We start from the raw sequence: 16,296 nt of genomic DNA, 5'->3' as shown, positions 1-16,296 counted from the left end.
ACAGCTACTATGTTTAATTGGGGAAGAGTTCTCTTACAGGAGTAATATTCTTACTTCCGTTCACATCTGTGCAGTATTTTCCTGATCAGGAGATCAAGAGAAAGAGGATCTGAACAACTGCTTCTCCAAGTAATAATGAACACAGAGTTGTGCAGTAAATCATAATGTGCAATAAAATGAAGAACAAAATTTGGCTGGAGATTAATGGCTGGGAAGGGACTTACTGAATTAAATTGGATCGGATGTTCCCTGGAACAAAATCTGAGATATATTCACAGGGCTCTATGGTGTTGGTTTTGTTTTTCACAAAGGAAGATTTAACTTGATTGTTTTGTAACACCCTTGCAGAGTGATCTTAGGGGCTTGTGGGAGAGGACTGACACTGGCTGGAAATTCTGGTCCCACTCAGACAGGGGAGGGGAATGAACACGGAACTTTCCCACTACACAATGCCACAAACTTCTCAAGTGTTGCAGGGGCGCCGCGTTTTTACAAGATAAGGAGGGCTGACTTGAGTTCCCACGTTCAGGGGCAGATTCCTGATTACAGGTCTGCTGCAGAGACTGACACCCCTGAGCTACCTAAGGCTCTGCTCAAAGCTCAGCTGCACCTCTCATGATCCCTGTTAGGTGGTTCAGGTGCTTCCTTCTTACTGTGTCTTCTCTTGTTAACCCAGTTTTAAGTGTCCAGCCTTCCAGGTGACACATATGGGCTGCTGACTCAGGCTTTTCAATTTTCGCAGGGACTAAGGCCCTCTAAACCTACTCTCGATTTGATATTTCACTGCCAGATTTGCTTGTGACTCCAACCACAAGCAGCAAAACGTTTACACTTCGATAACTGCTCACCAAAGAAACCAACTTAAAACTGTAAACCAGTGATGGGGACTGACATGCTGGTGGTTTTTCTAATCAGAGATGTCTCTTGTTTTGTCAAGATCTGGACTCAGTTCATTAATATATCCGAAGAAGGAAACCAAACCTGAATAAATTGTTACTGATCGTGCTAGAGATACCAAAAACTCTTTCCCCTTCAATTAATTTGCTGAACTGAAAGTGAAACAGACCTGTGAGAGGGCAGATCAAAAGGCTCTCCTCAGCAGGTGTGATGCTGAAGGTAATGCACACACCTCCCTTTTCGCCTGCTCTCTGCAGCCCAGCAGATCTGCAGTGCTGGGGTTAGAGACTTGGCCTTATTAATGTGTGCTCCTTAGGCTTTTGTAAAAAATGGACCTAACAACAGTTGCCTAGAGCCAGAAGAAGAGGAGAAAGGCTATGTTATTAAAACCTAGAATGTAATACCACTTTAAAATTCATCAAAATGTTCAGAGCAAATTCTCCAGAGATTGGGGTCTTAGTCATCCCAGGTTTCTCCAGCTCATTTAGATAATTGGCCTTGAAATAGCTCTCTTTCTTTTTCTTTCTTTCTTTCTTTCTTTCTTTCTTTCTTTTTCTTTCTTTCTTTCCTTCTCTTTCTTTTCTTTCTTTCTTTCTTTCTTTCTCTTTCTTTCTTTCTTTCTTTCTTTCTTTCTTTCTTTCTTTCTGTCTTTCTTTCTTTCTTTCTTCTTTCTGTCTTTCTTCTCTCTCTCTCTCTTTTTCTCTCTTTCCCTCTTTCTCTCTTTCTAAGTAAGTAAGTATTCATGGAGCAGGCATCTCAGTTCCACAGCTGCAGAAGGGCAGCAGAAACCTCCAGATTCCCACCATGCATGTCTCTGCTATCTATGGTATGAGCCAACCCCATCTGAGCACATTCAAAATACTCATCTCACTGCCACTTGCAGAGACATTAGGCACTCATTAGCCAGTTTAACTAACTAATTCACTGGTAATATTAATTTTTTTATTAAGCGATTTATTAAATAACAGGAGCAGTTTAGAGAATATAATGTGTTATTTATTCTGCATTTTTAACTACCCTCAAGGCCTGGAGGCTCTCAGTCTCAATGCTTTCCCACCTTCTTGAAAACTATATGATTTGCTTACTTCTGTCTTGGTATAAATTCATGCTGTTACCAAGACAGGCAGCCCAAGTAGTTTTACATGAGTTTGAACAGGAAACTGATACAAATGAAACTGAAAAAAGAAGTTATTTTTCAGATGCATCATTCTCCTGGTAAAAATATAAAACTAGCATTACAATGTATAATTATGTTGTGGTTTTTTTCTGTAAATTCTACTGAAGAAAATCCTAAAAATCAGTACAGCTTCCCATTAGATTGCCACTGGAAAATATGTCAGCATCTGTGGTAATGCACCAATTTTTTTTTCTATTGTTTTCCATTGAAAGTTTGGGGTTTTTTAAAATTTGTTTTATGCCTCCTAATGTCTCTTCTTGACTGTAGAATTAGAGGTACAGTCTTATACCTGCCCGTGGTATGGTTCAGGCAGAAACAAGAAGTCCCTGCTGCAATACTTTTAGGCATGCAGCATTTTTGGGGTAGGTGTTTACCTCTGGGATCAGAACCCTACTCTCTCTCTTTCAGTCAGTAGGATGAAAGAAGCAGTTTAGTGTGTGATTCCTCTGACTTTACAGACATCTACTTTATTATCTCTGCTTTAAACTTCTACTTTTGTAGGATGAGGTGAGATGCAACCTACTTTCAGTTTTCTGTGCTGACCATATCATCAGTCACGATGAAAGGAGTCTGGAGTGAACAGCCCAGGCAAAGACACTTTGTCAGATACACTCCACTTTTACAGTCTAAAAGTTGAGTCAGAGCTCACTATAGTGGAGGTAAAGAATCACATTTACACAGACTGACTTTGGGTTAAGTTGCAAAGGCTCTGTTCTGTCACTAACTTTTGAGTTTATCTCATTTTTCTATGTAGACAGGACATATGATTTCAAAGACATAAATATCCATGCTAATGGATCTGGGCATGACTCACTGTACGGGTAGATACAGACTTGAAGAGAATACTTAGGAACATCTTTCTATGCCTGTATTGAGGCTTCTACGTGCCTTGTATTTTGGGAAATTCTCTACAGACACTTTGATATTTCTATACTCTGCCTCTGCTGAAGGACAGGACTGCTAGAAGTATTACTGAGCCAAAATAAATTACATTTTCACAGGGCCGTTAAGTAGAAGAGTGGTACTGCTTGGTGCATGTCAAAGAGGAAGGAATGGCAAACATGGCACTGTGAAGGGCAGAGCTGTACCAAGACAAGAGGGGTTGTCAGAAGCTGGAGTCTGATGGTCTTGTCTTCAGTTTGCTGTGGCCATCCTACAAATAGAAATCAAATATATTAACTTCTGTGAGGCGTTCAGACACCAGGACAATGCATGACCTCATGAGTGCCTGACTAATCGATGAAGGCTGGAAGTAGGAGGTGTGCTGCTTGCTTTGCTTGGGTGCTGACAACACAGAGTAGAAAAGCTTCTGTAGGAAGGACATGGAATGTTCAACTGCACCCGACTTTTTGTGCAGAGACAATTTGATCTTCAACACAGATACACCAGGTTTAGTTTCTAATTTTAAAAATTATTCCTTCCTAAAAACACAGATAGCAAATGGTTGATCTTGAATTCAGCCCACAATCAGTGGCTATTGAGAATGAGTGGGGGCAGTGACAAGACAGCTTGATGTCACATTCAGATTATATTATTAATCTATTATCTATATACCATGCACAGGGTATTTTGCTATAAACTATGTACTGAGTAAATAACTAAGCAGTGACTAAGCATACAGGGAAGGTGGGAAGTGCTCTTGCATGTTATTAGCCCCTCACAATCTTCAGAAGTGGATTGTAAGTAACTCAAAATCTTGGACTGCAAATGGCAACCTTGTCATCAAATATAAAAAAATACTCTTGACAAGATCAGTGAAAGCTTCCAGAGGTCTGAAGCTGGGCAGCAGACACTCTGATTAGCTGCTGCCTCCACAAAATGAAAATTCTTCCCTAAGCCCAAGAAACAGCTGATGGATATATTCGGAAGTGATAAAAAGGTCAGTCTTAAGTGGATACAAGGAGATTTAACTCACAATACCACCATCTTGAAGCTCTTAGATAAATAACAAAAGACAGGCTTCAAAGACTAGATATTCCTTCAGTCTAAATACTTACACAGATCTTTGTCATATATCTGAGTCTTAAAGAAAATTCACCTCTGAATGAGACTGCAGAAAATGACCAAACGAGTACCCTTGAGCCCTCTGGCCCGCTCTGGCAATGTGCTATAACATCCTAGGGTAGGGATACAGTGCAAAACTCTTGAGTATTAGAATTCTATTTTGCAGCATGAATTCCAAACCATTATTCTACAGCACTTGCACAGCCCATCCATGATCATTTCATAATCATATGACAATTATATCACATGAGATAGAGAACTAATTTCCATTCTAACAGTAATAACCATCTCCTAAAACTACGTTCTTTTTTAATCAGTTGCTATTTCTAAAAGTACCATGGTCTGAATTTTTAAGTTAACTTTCCATACATATTCAAACACAAAGGCATTTCAAGATGAATAGAAGAAATCTCATACTTTTTAATATATTTAAAAGTTTGGTGTAATGACCTAAGGATTAATAACCCGCTCAGCCTGACATCAATCTAGTGCAAAACACTGGAATTGTTAATTCTAGGTATTATTTATAAAGAATCAGAGAAAAGAAATGCAATTTTTTTTTTTTCATTAATCATCATATGCCAATCGAGATAGATTTAAGGAAAATATATTTTATTTCAAGAAAGTGATCTTGATATTTTTTCAGGTTTTAAATTTTCCTGGGGAAAAAAACCTATACTACTTATGTAATACTTATGAACTTTGGTAGCACTTCTGACACTAAACAAAATTTTGATTAAGAAATTAGAATTCTCTAAAGCCATCACTGTAATGATTGAATAGATTAAAAACTGAGCAATTGACATTCTCAGAAACCCTTATAAGCAGGGACACATCAAGAGGATGTCACTCAGCTCTTCAAGGTCACTCCTGGGCTCTGTGCTGGGTTAGTTTCCCATTATTATTTTCTTTCAGGATTCAGCCTGTGTCTGTAAGCATGATAATATTTTGATAGTATATTTTTATGGAAGCACTGAAAATACATACAGCTAAATGTATGAGGTCAGGATGGAGCTTCTATTGCTCAGGACATACTAAAATCAAGTCCACAGAGAAATATCCTCAGATTTGCTTCATTGAAGTTTGTTAGACCACATCTTAATAGTGTTATCCAAATCACAGATTAGGGCAAAGCCAAAGAACATATGTTTGTCACATCCTGTTTGGATGATACCAACACAGACACAAACAGAACAAGCAGATTTTGGCATGATATGAAAGACAGTTTTGTTAATCTCGCAGTTGTTAAAGAACATGTCAGTTATCACTTGGACTGAATAATTTAATTCCATATTTTGCCCATGAAAGTGTTTTTAATAACCTTTGAAAAATGTGATTTTGAAGACAATCTTTAAATTTGTAAGATCTACTTTTCAACAGACCATAGATAGAGCAATGACTTGATTCACTGCAGTTCAAACAACAAGCTTATCTTTTTCATTTGCAGGGAATAAGATTTTTCTACCTGCTATATTTTAAAGCTTTTTGGGATATAAAAGCTTTCTGCTCAGTCATTAGCTGCAAATTGCAGAATGAAGCAATACCCTACAGCATTTCCAGATGAAGTAGTCTGTTTATACAGAAAGCACAAGAGCTATAATTACTACATGATCACATTTGTATATCAAGGTCAGATTTCTGTGATTCTCGCTATTGTTTGGACATAAAGGGAGTTGATTTTCAGCATGGTGGTGCACAACTACTATTGTTGTTATATCAGTGACTGTAGAAACAATATTAACTTTTGCTTGTTTGAGTTTTTCTAGTTAGGCTAACTCCAGTTCAGGCATATGAGAAAATTGGCTAGTTACTATTTGCCCTAAAATACTCATTAGACATGAAAAATATGGATTTATATTATTGCTAGTCAAGTCATATATTCTATTATGAAAGAAAAAAAAAGTCCTCTAAAATGAAAAGCAAGCTGAAATAGGTCATTAAATGACTTAAGCATGAAATCATACAGAGTTTAAGCAATATCAAATACAGGTAATTTAAGAATGTAAAAAATATTTCCTGATATTTTCCTCTCCTCTGCAAAATTCCTGCATATTTTTTTTCTTGATTATTACCCAATATATTGGCAATTTTTATATTCTCTTCCTGAGAATGCACTGGCTTTCCACATAATTTATCTAGTCCTAAAACCTTAAAAATATAGGGATTCAACTCATTATACTTATTAGTTAGGCATTGGGATTAGTCAAGCACTTAGATTGTACTAATTAATTCAATATAATTGTATGTATTTATAATTAGACACAAGAACAAATGCTTTCCTCATCTAAGGACTAATAGAATCTGCTATTGTATTATTGTATTATTGTATTGTGTTGAGTTGTCACCCAGTTGCCATTTTAATGTCACCCTGTTCTCAGTAAGGCCCCCTCCTTACTTAAGCCCCAGCTCTTTTCAGGTGTAGGTGTCCCTGGGTGAAAGCTAATCGTATTTCTCCAGTTTTCATTGTTCTCTATATGTTCTAGGCTTTTATATTTCACATTCCCTCCCTGCTCCCACTCACATACTGTCATATATAAGGATTTTCCATAAATCTGGTAATGTCTTCTTCACATTTCCAAGGACAGTTGGGAAGCATTGGTTTTGTTTTTTTGGGGGAGTGAGAAGCAGAGTCAAAATGCCATCTTGACACAGCCCAAATTCTACTATTGCCATTGGGTCAAGAGTTTCAGAAAAGCTGTATTTAGCCTCAAAAGGCTCTTTACCCAGAGGAATCACTCTAATGGGTGTATGGCTCGAGAAATTTGCCATCTGAATGATGCCCTAATAAATTGTCCAAGGTCAATGAGTCAATATTGAACTCACATGAGTACTTTCATCACTGGGCTACCATTCCTCTCTCCAGGAGAGCCACATGTTTCCTTCTCAGTGCTGTTTCTCATCGAACAATGATGATAACTTCAACCAACCTGCTTTCTTTATAAATATTTTTTTTTATTTCTTTGATATTTAATTTATTTGCTGATTGCTGTTGTATCAAGAGGCCCAAAAATGAGTAGGAGACCTAGAAAGGGTCATAATCATTCAAACCCACTGAGATCTAACCAAACATGCTCATAAAGCTGCTTATAGCAAATGAGCAATTAAATAATATTCAGTAGCTTATTATAGCAGACATAAAGAGATTCTGTGAGGTTTTAGTCTTATGAAAAATAAATTGCCATCCATTTAAAATGTAGTCCAATGTCAATCACAGTTACTTGTAAATTTAGGTCAGCATCCAATTTAGAAAGTCATGAATGATTACATATTTTTTATTTCTTGCTTTGATTTGAATAACATAAACCTATGATGATGGTGACTTTTTTTGCCTAAGGAGATGAATAATATAATTAAAAGGAAGAGGTGTGCTGTAAAATTAAACAACCAGCAGACATGTCATCATGGGTTGAGTCACATGCAGGGTTGCCAGTGGCTATGGGTTTGCTGTAAGATGGTGGTACTCAGTTATCTGCCAGGAGAGGTCTTTCCCAATCCAGAAAAACACAGTACAGTGCCAGGGCTGCCTTCTAACAACTTTTTCCTGCATGTAAAACAATATTCAAGCATGATTTTCTTGGTTTAAGGCAGATACTACTCCTCTTGCACACTGGCCTTCAAATCAAAGGACACACCTCCTCCTTATGAGCAGAGCCCGTAACCATTTTTCCTCCTATGCTGCCAAGCTGCTGGCATACGTGGTAAAATCTCAGATCCTTTCCAGCCAGCACGTAAAAATCTGAAATCTGCTGGTAAAAAAGATGTCTAACCCTCTTAATAATAAAAGAGCTCTTGACAACATAACTTGAAAATATTCTAAAGGCTCAGAAACAGAAGGAAAAAGAGAGATACTAACATTCTATCCAAAAACTTGTATGTGGCAATTTTTAATTGAATCTCATAAGTCTTCGAGACAGGGATTATTCTATGTTATTTTTAATGTTAAGGGTTGGAAAACCTCCAGACCCACATGACGTAGCTGGAAACACAAAACAAACAGGACAAACCCCATAAACAAACTACAGCAGTCTCTGGGGAAATAGGTCAACAGGCATAACAAGGCTTTTCTTAGACAGAAGGTTAAAAAAAAAAACCTCATAGAAAAGGATTTGTGGTTTTCCTCATGGAATCAAGGAATCAAGAGATGTGCTCAAATGAAAATGGGCAGACTGATTAATCAAAGGGTGTAAACTGGGGATGGCCTCTCTCCCACTCTCCTGCTGCCTGGGCCCCTCTGTTTGACTCTGATCTCATCTTTATGGGTCCTTGTTACCTCTCCCATCTGCCAGCTCACTTAGTCCACATCTCTCTGTCTCATGGGGTTGTCCCAGCTTCCCTGCTTTACCATCTCATGGCAATGTCTTATGTGCAGTATTCACCTTCCCAGCACCCATATCTGGCCTCAAGCCCCTGCCAATCTTTTTCCAACTTGTTCCTTTCAACAAAACATGAAGATCAGCCCAGAACGTCCCAAAGTGAAAAGTATGTGCCAGCCCTACTCACCTGCTCAGGGCTCTGCAGTATCTCCGGCACCTTCCTTTCCCCACAGCAACTCAAGTCTTAAACTGGAAAGAGTATGCAATATAATGGCAGAAAAACCTGATGAAAAACAGTGAGAACACTTTTCCATATCCTGCTATGACTGTCTCCCCACACCCTCCTACCCTCTCCTACATGCAGGATTACTGCTCATCAGAACACTTCTTGCTCCCAGTCTCTTTATCCTTCAGATCTTCTCTCCATCTTCCAAAAAAGATCAGTCTGGTGCATACAGCTGACATAGACATTTTCAGCCTGAATGGTTACACTGAAGTTATATCAGAAAACAGGGTCTTCTGAAGTGTCAGACAACTTGGTCAGGTGATGTTACCAGCACTGCACTCAGTCCAGCTGACTGAGTAGTTGCCACATTGAGTTAGACAGGTTTCCCCAGCCACCTAAATGAAACTCTCCTCTAGAAATTTTTAACAAGGTGCTCTTTTTCAGGGAATTTCTAATGGATCTGTTTACCACAATGAAACTCCCAATATCAAAGGCAGCAATCAAAACATAGATGATAAATTGCCATCACTGAAGAATTAACACACATTTTTTCAAACTGACTGTTTAAATAAGTGACTTTTCCAGTCCCATAGCTTTGGTCAGTTTTACTTACTTGATCTTTTCTCCTCATCTAGGTGGGTTTCTGGTTGTGACAGATGAGACATGAGATCTTCAGCATCCAGGCTTTCAAGTTTTTCTTCAAGAGATTCACTATGGAACCGGTAAGAAAGACAAAAGAAATAAATATAAATAACTCGTTTAAAGAGTAAAAAGCAGACCAGATGTTTTATCAATTCTAATACCTGCCAGTGGGGTTTTTTTTTCTGCTTAATGCCACTTTACTACAGTAGGTGCTCCTCAGAAAAAGTCTAACCTATTGATCCTTTTAAGGATCAAAAATTCCAAGAAATCAGTAAATCCTTACAAATCATTGATCACCTGAGCAAGTATTGGAACAAACACTAACATTTATTATGTAGTTTGGTTTGCTTTCATATATTTCAAGGCTGGATGAGGGGGACAGGATCTACAAAGGACATTGTAAGTCCTTTCAACTCATCTAGATCTGGTAACTGATGTTGTTTTAACTTTGAAAACAACAAATCTCTGAGATCAGCCTGAAAAATCTATGGCAAGATTTGTGTGGGAGCTTGAAAAGAGGAGGGACTCTCTTCTGTGCATGATGTAAAGTGCTGAATAGCACACAGTTGTCTAAAAATGCTTTTGTTTTTTCAGTCTCTGGATGGTGAGTTCTCTTGTTTTAAAGTTTTTACTCTCTTTCACTGAACCACTAAAAGCTACATTTCGACTGCCTGACTCGAATCCCCTACAACAACAATACTGATGGTTAAGGCTGAAGTTTTCTTTGTACTGGGTGCACTGGCTGGAGCTACCCTGGCACAGGTCACTGCTCCCTGTGTGACCACGCAGCAGTGTGGGACTTTCATCCTTTCTTCCTCCCTGGGGGAGTCAGTTGACCATATTGCACTCCAGACCAGTCAAGAGGGTGAATCACTGCTGCTGATCTTCTCAAAACTGAATAAATCCTCATTTGGTGCATTTTCTCTGTCACATGGCTACACATATTTTTCCTTTTTAAGTCCATGAGGTCTTAAATAAGCAAGAGTTCAGAAGTCAATCAATCATATTTTTAAAAATATGAAGCTATTGAGCTGGACATTTCTATTTGATTTTGAAATGGCACTTACATTTTTATGTCCTACTGCTCCTAGACTTCCTTGAAGGAATAAAATAAAACACAACCACCATCAAGAAAATAAGTAGTGTTAACATCCCTGAAATTAATGAAGCCAAATTTTCTACAGATCTGTGTCTTGACTAAAGCTCCTGAGGAGGTGTAAACCATCACTGAAACTTTTCCCATGACTGGGACACTTAGGGAATCTTTCTCCCACACTGATTATCTTAACAAAGAACAAGGTGACAGTGAGCCTTTCCTCCTCATAAGGGCAAGAAACATCTTTTTCCCATGCTCATTTTTATTTTCCCACAAAACTTTTAGGAACTGAAGATTTTTGACATCTTTCCTGCCACCCTTTCAAATTTTCTGGGATCAGTATTGCTTTTAAAATATCCTTAGAGGCAGAACACATGAGCAGATGGTCACCCTCTACAGTAGTCAATGGAGCACCAGTTAACTTAGGAAGCTGCAAGCTCAAATTCAATGCTTAAAAGTAGAAGCAAATGAGTAATCAGCAAAAGGAGCTGTTGTGATGGACCTCTAGACTGCAATTCTGCACTTTTTAATTTCATTTAGCACCACATGAACACTGGCCAGAAATTTGGTTCACACAGCAAGACTAGTTTCCAAAAGCTTCCACATGGTTATCTGTCATCCTGGGTTTTAACAGAACCCTACGATTCCAACATTCAAATATCTACATTAATAAAATCTGCAAACCATAATTTTAAACATGAGTATTTATGCTTGAGCATAAAGGAGATATGCATAAAATCATTTCAGACCTAAGGCATGTTAAAAATACTGATTTTCTTAATAAAACAAACAAATGTACAAACAAAATAAATACAGAAAAATAAAACCCAAAAGGCATCACTCCTGAATTGAAAATTTCTTATGTTATTTTCAAGTCTAGAGTCTGGCCAAGTGATGTATCATTGAAAATAGTAGCTTATATAAGGGAAACACAGATGTGCTAGTAAGTTCAGTGGTTGCAAGGACCTTTTTTATAACATCCAACATCTGCAGATTTATTTCCAGCCTTTCTCTAATGAGATGCTATTTAGGAAATTGAGAAATAAAGTATGCTCAGTCAACACTATAAGCCAGCATTTAAACTTCAACTCAGTAGGCCCATACACATTCACGTCTGCAAACTGTGTCTTAGCAAAGCTTGTGTGAAGCCACAAATGACTTCTGAGTATGTGTTTATTATCACAGGGGTCTTAGTCGCTCTTTTTCCACAAAGTAATAAAACTATAAATATAGAGGGGGAAGCCCCTCACAAACCCAGATCTTTCTGATTCTTATTTTCACAGCATTAACAACTAGTAGGAAGAAACCTTTTCATTTACCTGCCAAACCTTTTTGTCTGTCCAAAAAAGTGCTGACAAAATTGTTTGGCCTGAAAGTCCTTCTCATCCCTCAGCTATTTTTTGAAACTCTTACAATAAAATGTATATTAAAAATACTTAGTTCTGATATAGCAGTGTTCAGCCGAAAAAGCCCAGTATGCTTTCACCTAGAAAAATAAATATAATTGTCTGAATTCCACAGATAGAGAAACACACACAGGCATCAGCTGCGATGTCAGAGCCATGGGTGGCAGCTCAAGGACATGATCCCAGGTCTACAGAGCCTTTATTTAATTCTCAAACTGCTTCATGGTGATATCTTGTTGGGACTACCTAAAAAGAGAGGCTAGACAAAATTAAGAGAATAAAAGTGGTTATATTTATTGAAAGGCCTTCAGGTACATTAGGGCAGTCAAAGTCCCCAGGGGCTACCCCCAAAATGGACAAGAGGGTCACGGGTTTTCATACTTTTATAAGTTTGGTCCATTTGCATATCGGGGGTTAATCCTCCAATTATAGCTACAGGTATGAAGTCATTACCCCAAGTTTGCTTCCCCCCAACTCACTTTTGTTTACATATCTCAGGGCCTGAGACAGTAAGTTTCAAGCCTAGAGAGGAATTGTCTTGTCTGACCAAAATGGGAGAACAGTAGCTAACAGGCTATATTATGGAGTTTAGAATTATACACTAAAGAAGTACAGGATATGAAAAATATTAAAGCTAAAATCGTAAGGCATCAATAGATTCATTTTGGTCTGAACCTTCATTTTCACTGCAGACAACATGCTGCATGCTGCCATCAGCATACATTTAGCAGCTTCGGTAGAACCAGAGTTGTGCCTGGTAATGACACAGCCATATCGTTTCCAGAGGGAAAGAGAAAATATTGAAATGTTTGCAATGTGGGCTGAGGCTTTATTTCATTCTCTTTTTGTTTTGGATAGCCTGCTATGCCAGCTGCCCTGCAACATGTTCATTTCTGCAGTATCACGCTCTGATTTTAGTCATTGCTATTTCTCATATTAAAAAAAAAAAAAAAAAAAAAAGCATTCTGCTACTATGACTCCTGCTTTGGAAGGACTCTTATTTCTCTTGTTTCAATCAGAGTATCCCTTCATGATATACTGGCTTCATCTTGTCCTTTGCAATCCCACTGGCACAGCCTGCTCTCATGCCAATGTGTCTGCAATGCCCTTCCCAACAATCTTTCAAGGGCTTGCTCAGTGTAAGGAATGCAAGGATAAACATGCACAGGTTGCCCTGTGCTGTTCTTCAACCTCTCCAGTGCAGTGATGGTGGGTACTGCTGGAAGAACAGCTTCCTCAGGGTTGGCAGTCTGACCATCTCTGTGAGTAACAAGCAGGCTCATATTGGCTCATACTTGGGTAAGGGTTAAATTTGCAAGTGGCTCCACTGAAAGTTTTCTTATCCATCAGCACTCATAAGAGTTTGATATCTTTGAACTGTCCAAAAACGAGTCCTTATAGAAGAATATACTGCTGTGCTTTTATATTCTGTAGATGTTGTAAGAGCTGTATTTGAATCTGTTGTCTCCTGACACACAGAATCATAGAATCATAAAATATCCTGTGTTGGAAGGGACCCACAATGTTACTGAGTCCAAGTCCGGGCCCTGCATAAGACCACGCCTGAGAATAACACCATGTGCCTGAGAGGATTGTCCATATACTTCCTGAGCTCTGTCAGGCTTGATGCTGTGATTGCTTCCCTGGAGAGCCTGTTCCAGTGCCCAGCCACCCTCTGGGGGAAAAACCTTTTCCTAATATCCAACGCAAACATCCCCTGAGACAGCTTCAGGCCATTCCCTTGGGTCAGGTCTCTGGGCACCAGAACGAAGAGATCAGCGTCTGCCCGTCCTCTTCCCCTCATGAGGATGTTGAAGACCACAGTGAGGTCTCCCTCAGTCCCCCCCTCCTCAGGCTGAACAATCCAAGTGACCTCAGCCACTCCTTGTATGGCTTCCCCTCCAGACTTTTAATATGCATTATTACACTTCCTATGAACTGAAGTAAGGCTTCTTAAATGACCACCTCTAACAAAAAACCTCTGTGAAACAGAAATAACAAATTCAGTCCATCTGTAACAAGAAAAAGAGCATGTCTGTCCTGAGCCTGCTGCCTCCTGCTGCAGATGAGCATTTTCTCTTTGGAGAATGCAAGGGTTGCAGGGGAACAGCCCATTGCTTGTTGTTGCTACTGGGAGCCTGGAATGCCATTATGTGTTTGCTTGACTCTTGATCTTGCATGACAAAACCAAAAAACAAAGGCAAAACTGAATCAGCAGATTAGTCAGCTTAATCTTGTGTAACTCCATGCTGCACTTCATTTTCAGTGGTGTTATTTTCAGCTGTCCTTTAAGATGGTTATTTGAACTTATCATTCAGCCAAGCTACTCACCCAGGATATTCAAGTAAATAAGATGCAAAATATATAATTCAGCAAAATATTTCTGATGTTTTAATCTTTTTTCATTTTGTCGACATAGCATTAAAAGCTCAAGATCTTAATGCTACTAAAATGTCATTTTTAATGAGAACACAATGGGCTCTCTTTTTGCTATTATTTTAATATTGAAAGAATGCAAAAAGAACCTTCTGTTTAAGCCACTATTGTAAGTGTTAAAAGCTTTCTAAAATAACACTGTAGTTTCTGAGACAGTTGCTATCTCATTTTAAATACCAGATGAAGACAAATGCTGGGAGATGCCAATGTTAAAATTGAAATCAGCTGATTCTTGCATTCAAAACAGTCACAGCAGCAACACAAACTGTTGACGCAGTTCATGTAGTTCATAAGCCACACTGGTAGATACTGTCCCTTAAAAACCACAGAACTGAAATCAGCATGTTTGCTGGACCTGGATTTTGGTTTTCCTGATATTCAGCAGTGTGACACAGACAAGAAGTTTTCTTTTACTGGAAAGTTACCTGACTATTCTGTCCCAATGACACAATCATTTCAAAGGTTTGTTTGCAAATGTCAAAGGCAACAGCCTTCTTCCTCAAGCAGAAACACTCTTCAGTTTACCATGCAAGTTCCCTTCAAGCAAATTAGCACCAGTCACAATGTGTGATGTAGGCTTCAATGTTTAAAATAGACTTTGCCTCTTCCTGTGAGTACATCATGCACTTATGTGATATTAAATGTGTAAACATGCTGCAGGTTAAAAAATGTAGGTGTTACATTTTGTACAAGGCTCAGTCAGCCGTCGGGACTATCCTCTGAGAGGACACAGCTCCTGGAGGTGAAACACCTCCTGACTAAACATTTCCTGCTGAAGTACAAAGTAATGATGTTACTTGTCCTTACATAAATGCAGTGGTTTTGTTTTGCAAAACAAAACTATGAGAGTTCCACTAACAAAAAAAGTTTACCGAGTTTTAGCATGTGAGATATTCCAAAACCAAAAGCATAACTCATCCTGCTGAGATTCTTGTTGATTTGAAGCTTCTTTTATCCTCTAAGCCCAGCATCCAACTCAAATGAGAAGAGCTGATGTTCAGAAATATGTGTGGATATTCTATTATTATGGCCATAAATTTAAATAAGCCTTTCCCATTAATTTGTTAGAAGTTATCTGAAAATAAAACTATAAAAATGTAGCACCAGCAATCTACCATATAGATGTTGGACGTTTTCTTGGGGAATCTCAAATCAGCTTTATCAGTTATCAAAATGCCATGGCTGTCTTATGTCATACAGTGATCTCATAAAGTGAGTTAGGATCAGGAGGAGGATGGGAAGTACTGCTGACTGCTGTGTTTAGCTGAAATGGATGAAACTAACACCAAACCACAGCCGTATACAGGATAGTAGTATGGTAGAGAACGTAGCCTAAGGATATTTTTCTGATTAATTTTAACACACCACTACTTCTGTTGCTATTTGCTGCTGAGCTGGTGACGCTCTCTCCATATTTGTGAAGATGCTAAGGAGCATAAAAAGAATAACTATAGAGTTCACTAAGAAAAGCATGTGTATTTCAATGATTTTATGTTTTAATTAAACACTATTGTCTATTATATCATGAAATCACCACTTTTATCAGCAGTAATAACTGAGATGGGAACCTTGAAAGTGAAAAAATTAGTGTAGTTGTAAAGCTGTATTTGCAAAAAAGCAACCTTCATGCTTATACTTGAGAATCAAAAAACCCTAAATTTGACATGCGAGATCCTGGCATGGCTACACCTGTACTAATCAAAAGGACTCATCTGCACAGCAGCAATGTGCACAGTGGTTTCCTTCTCCAGCTAACAACTCACTTCACCTCCACACGGACAGGTTGCAAATGGCCCTGGAGGCAGCTTGTCTGAGCACGCTTGACAACACATTTGGTGCACAGCCAGGAACGTGGGTCAAGCTGGTTTCCAAAAACCAAGCAGCAACCACACCTGAGTTTGCATCTGTGAGTTTGCTTCCTATGCAACAGGGAAGCGTCACCTCAGGGTGGTCCTGGGGCTGCTCTCTGCAGGCAGTGTAATCATATCCCACAGGAGATCCACCACCAGCTTCAGCCTAGATGAGGTGTTGATACCCTGAAGAGCTGACTTTGCATGACTAGAGCTAGACAGCCACAAACACAGCAGGGCCACAAGCTC

General features: G+C 38.8%; 1 protein-coding gene and 1 long non-coding RNA gene across 7 annotated transcripts in view; one reads left to right on the top strand and one right to left on the bottom strand.

The window, feature by feature from the left end:
- The window catches only part of ASAP1 (ArfGAP with SH3 domain, ankyrin repeat and PH domain 1), a 146,178-nt gene that overhangs the window by 9,234 nt on the left and 120,648 nt on the right, over positions 1–16,296 (top strand). For all 4 annotated transcript variants that reach the window (XM_019289159.3, XM_019289157.3, XM_019289158.3 and 1 more), the window contains exon 2: positions 9,253–9,339. In XM_019289159.3, coding sequence (XP_019144704.1) covers positions 9,281–9,339 — 59 coding nt within the window. In that variant the 5' untranslated portion in view covers positions 9,253–9,280. The remainder of the gene's footprint in view (positions 1–9,252; positions 9,340–16,296) is intronic.
- LOC104692639 overlaps positions 1–16,296 on the bottom strand; it is a 50,064-nt gene that overhangs the window by 30,212 nt on the left and 3,556 nt on the right. For 2 of the 3 annotated variants that reach the window (XR_005604694.1, XR_002046719.3), the window contains 2 exons: positions 9,231–9,328; positions 8,579–8,640 (listed from right to left, as the gene is read on the bottom strand). This is a non-coding gene — a long non-coding RNA (uncharacterized LOC104692639). Of the gene's footprint in view, positions 1–1,688; positions 3,228–8,578; positions 8,641–9,230; positions 9,329–16,296 lie in introns of those variants that run through there. The other variant, XR_002046716.3, reaches the window with a different exon arrangement.

The sequence above is a fragment of the Corvus cornix genome, chromosome 2, assembly GCF_000738735.6.
Source record: "Corvus cornix cornix isolate S_Up_H32 chromosome 2, ASM73873v5, whole genome shotgun sequence".
NCBI classification, from domain to species: Eukaryota; Metazoa; Chordata; class Aves; order Passeriformes; family Corvidae; genus Corvus; species Corvus cornix.
Note: the sequence above shows the minus strand (reverse complement) of the source record. Positions and strands in the feature narration are given on the sequence as shown.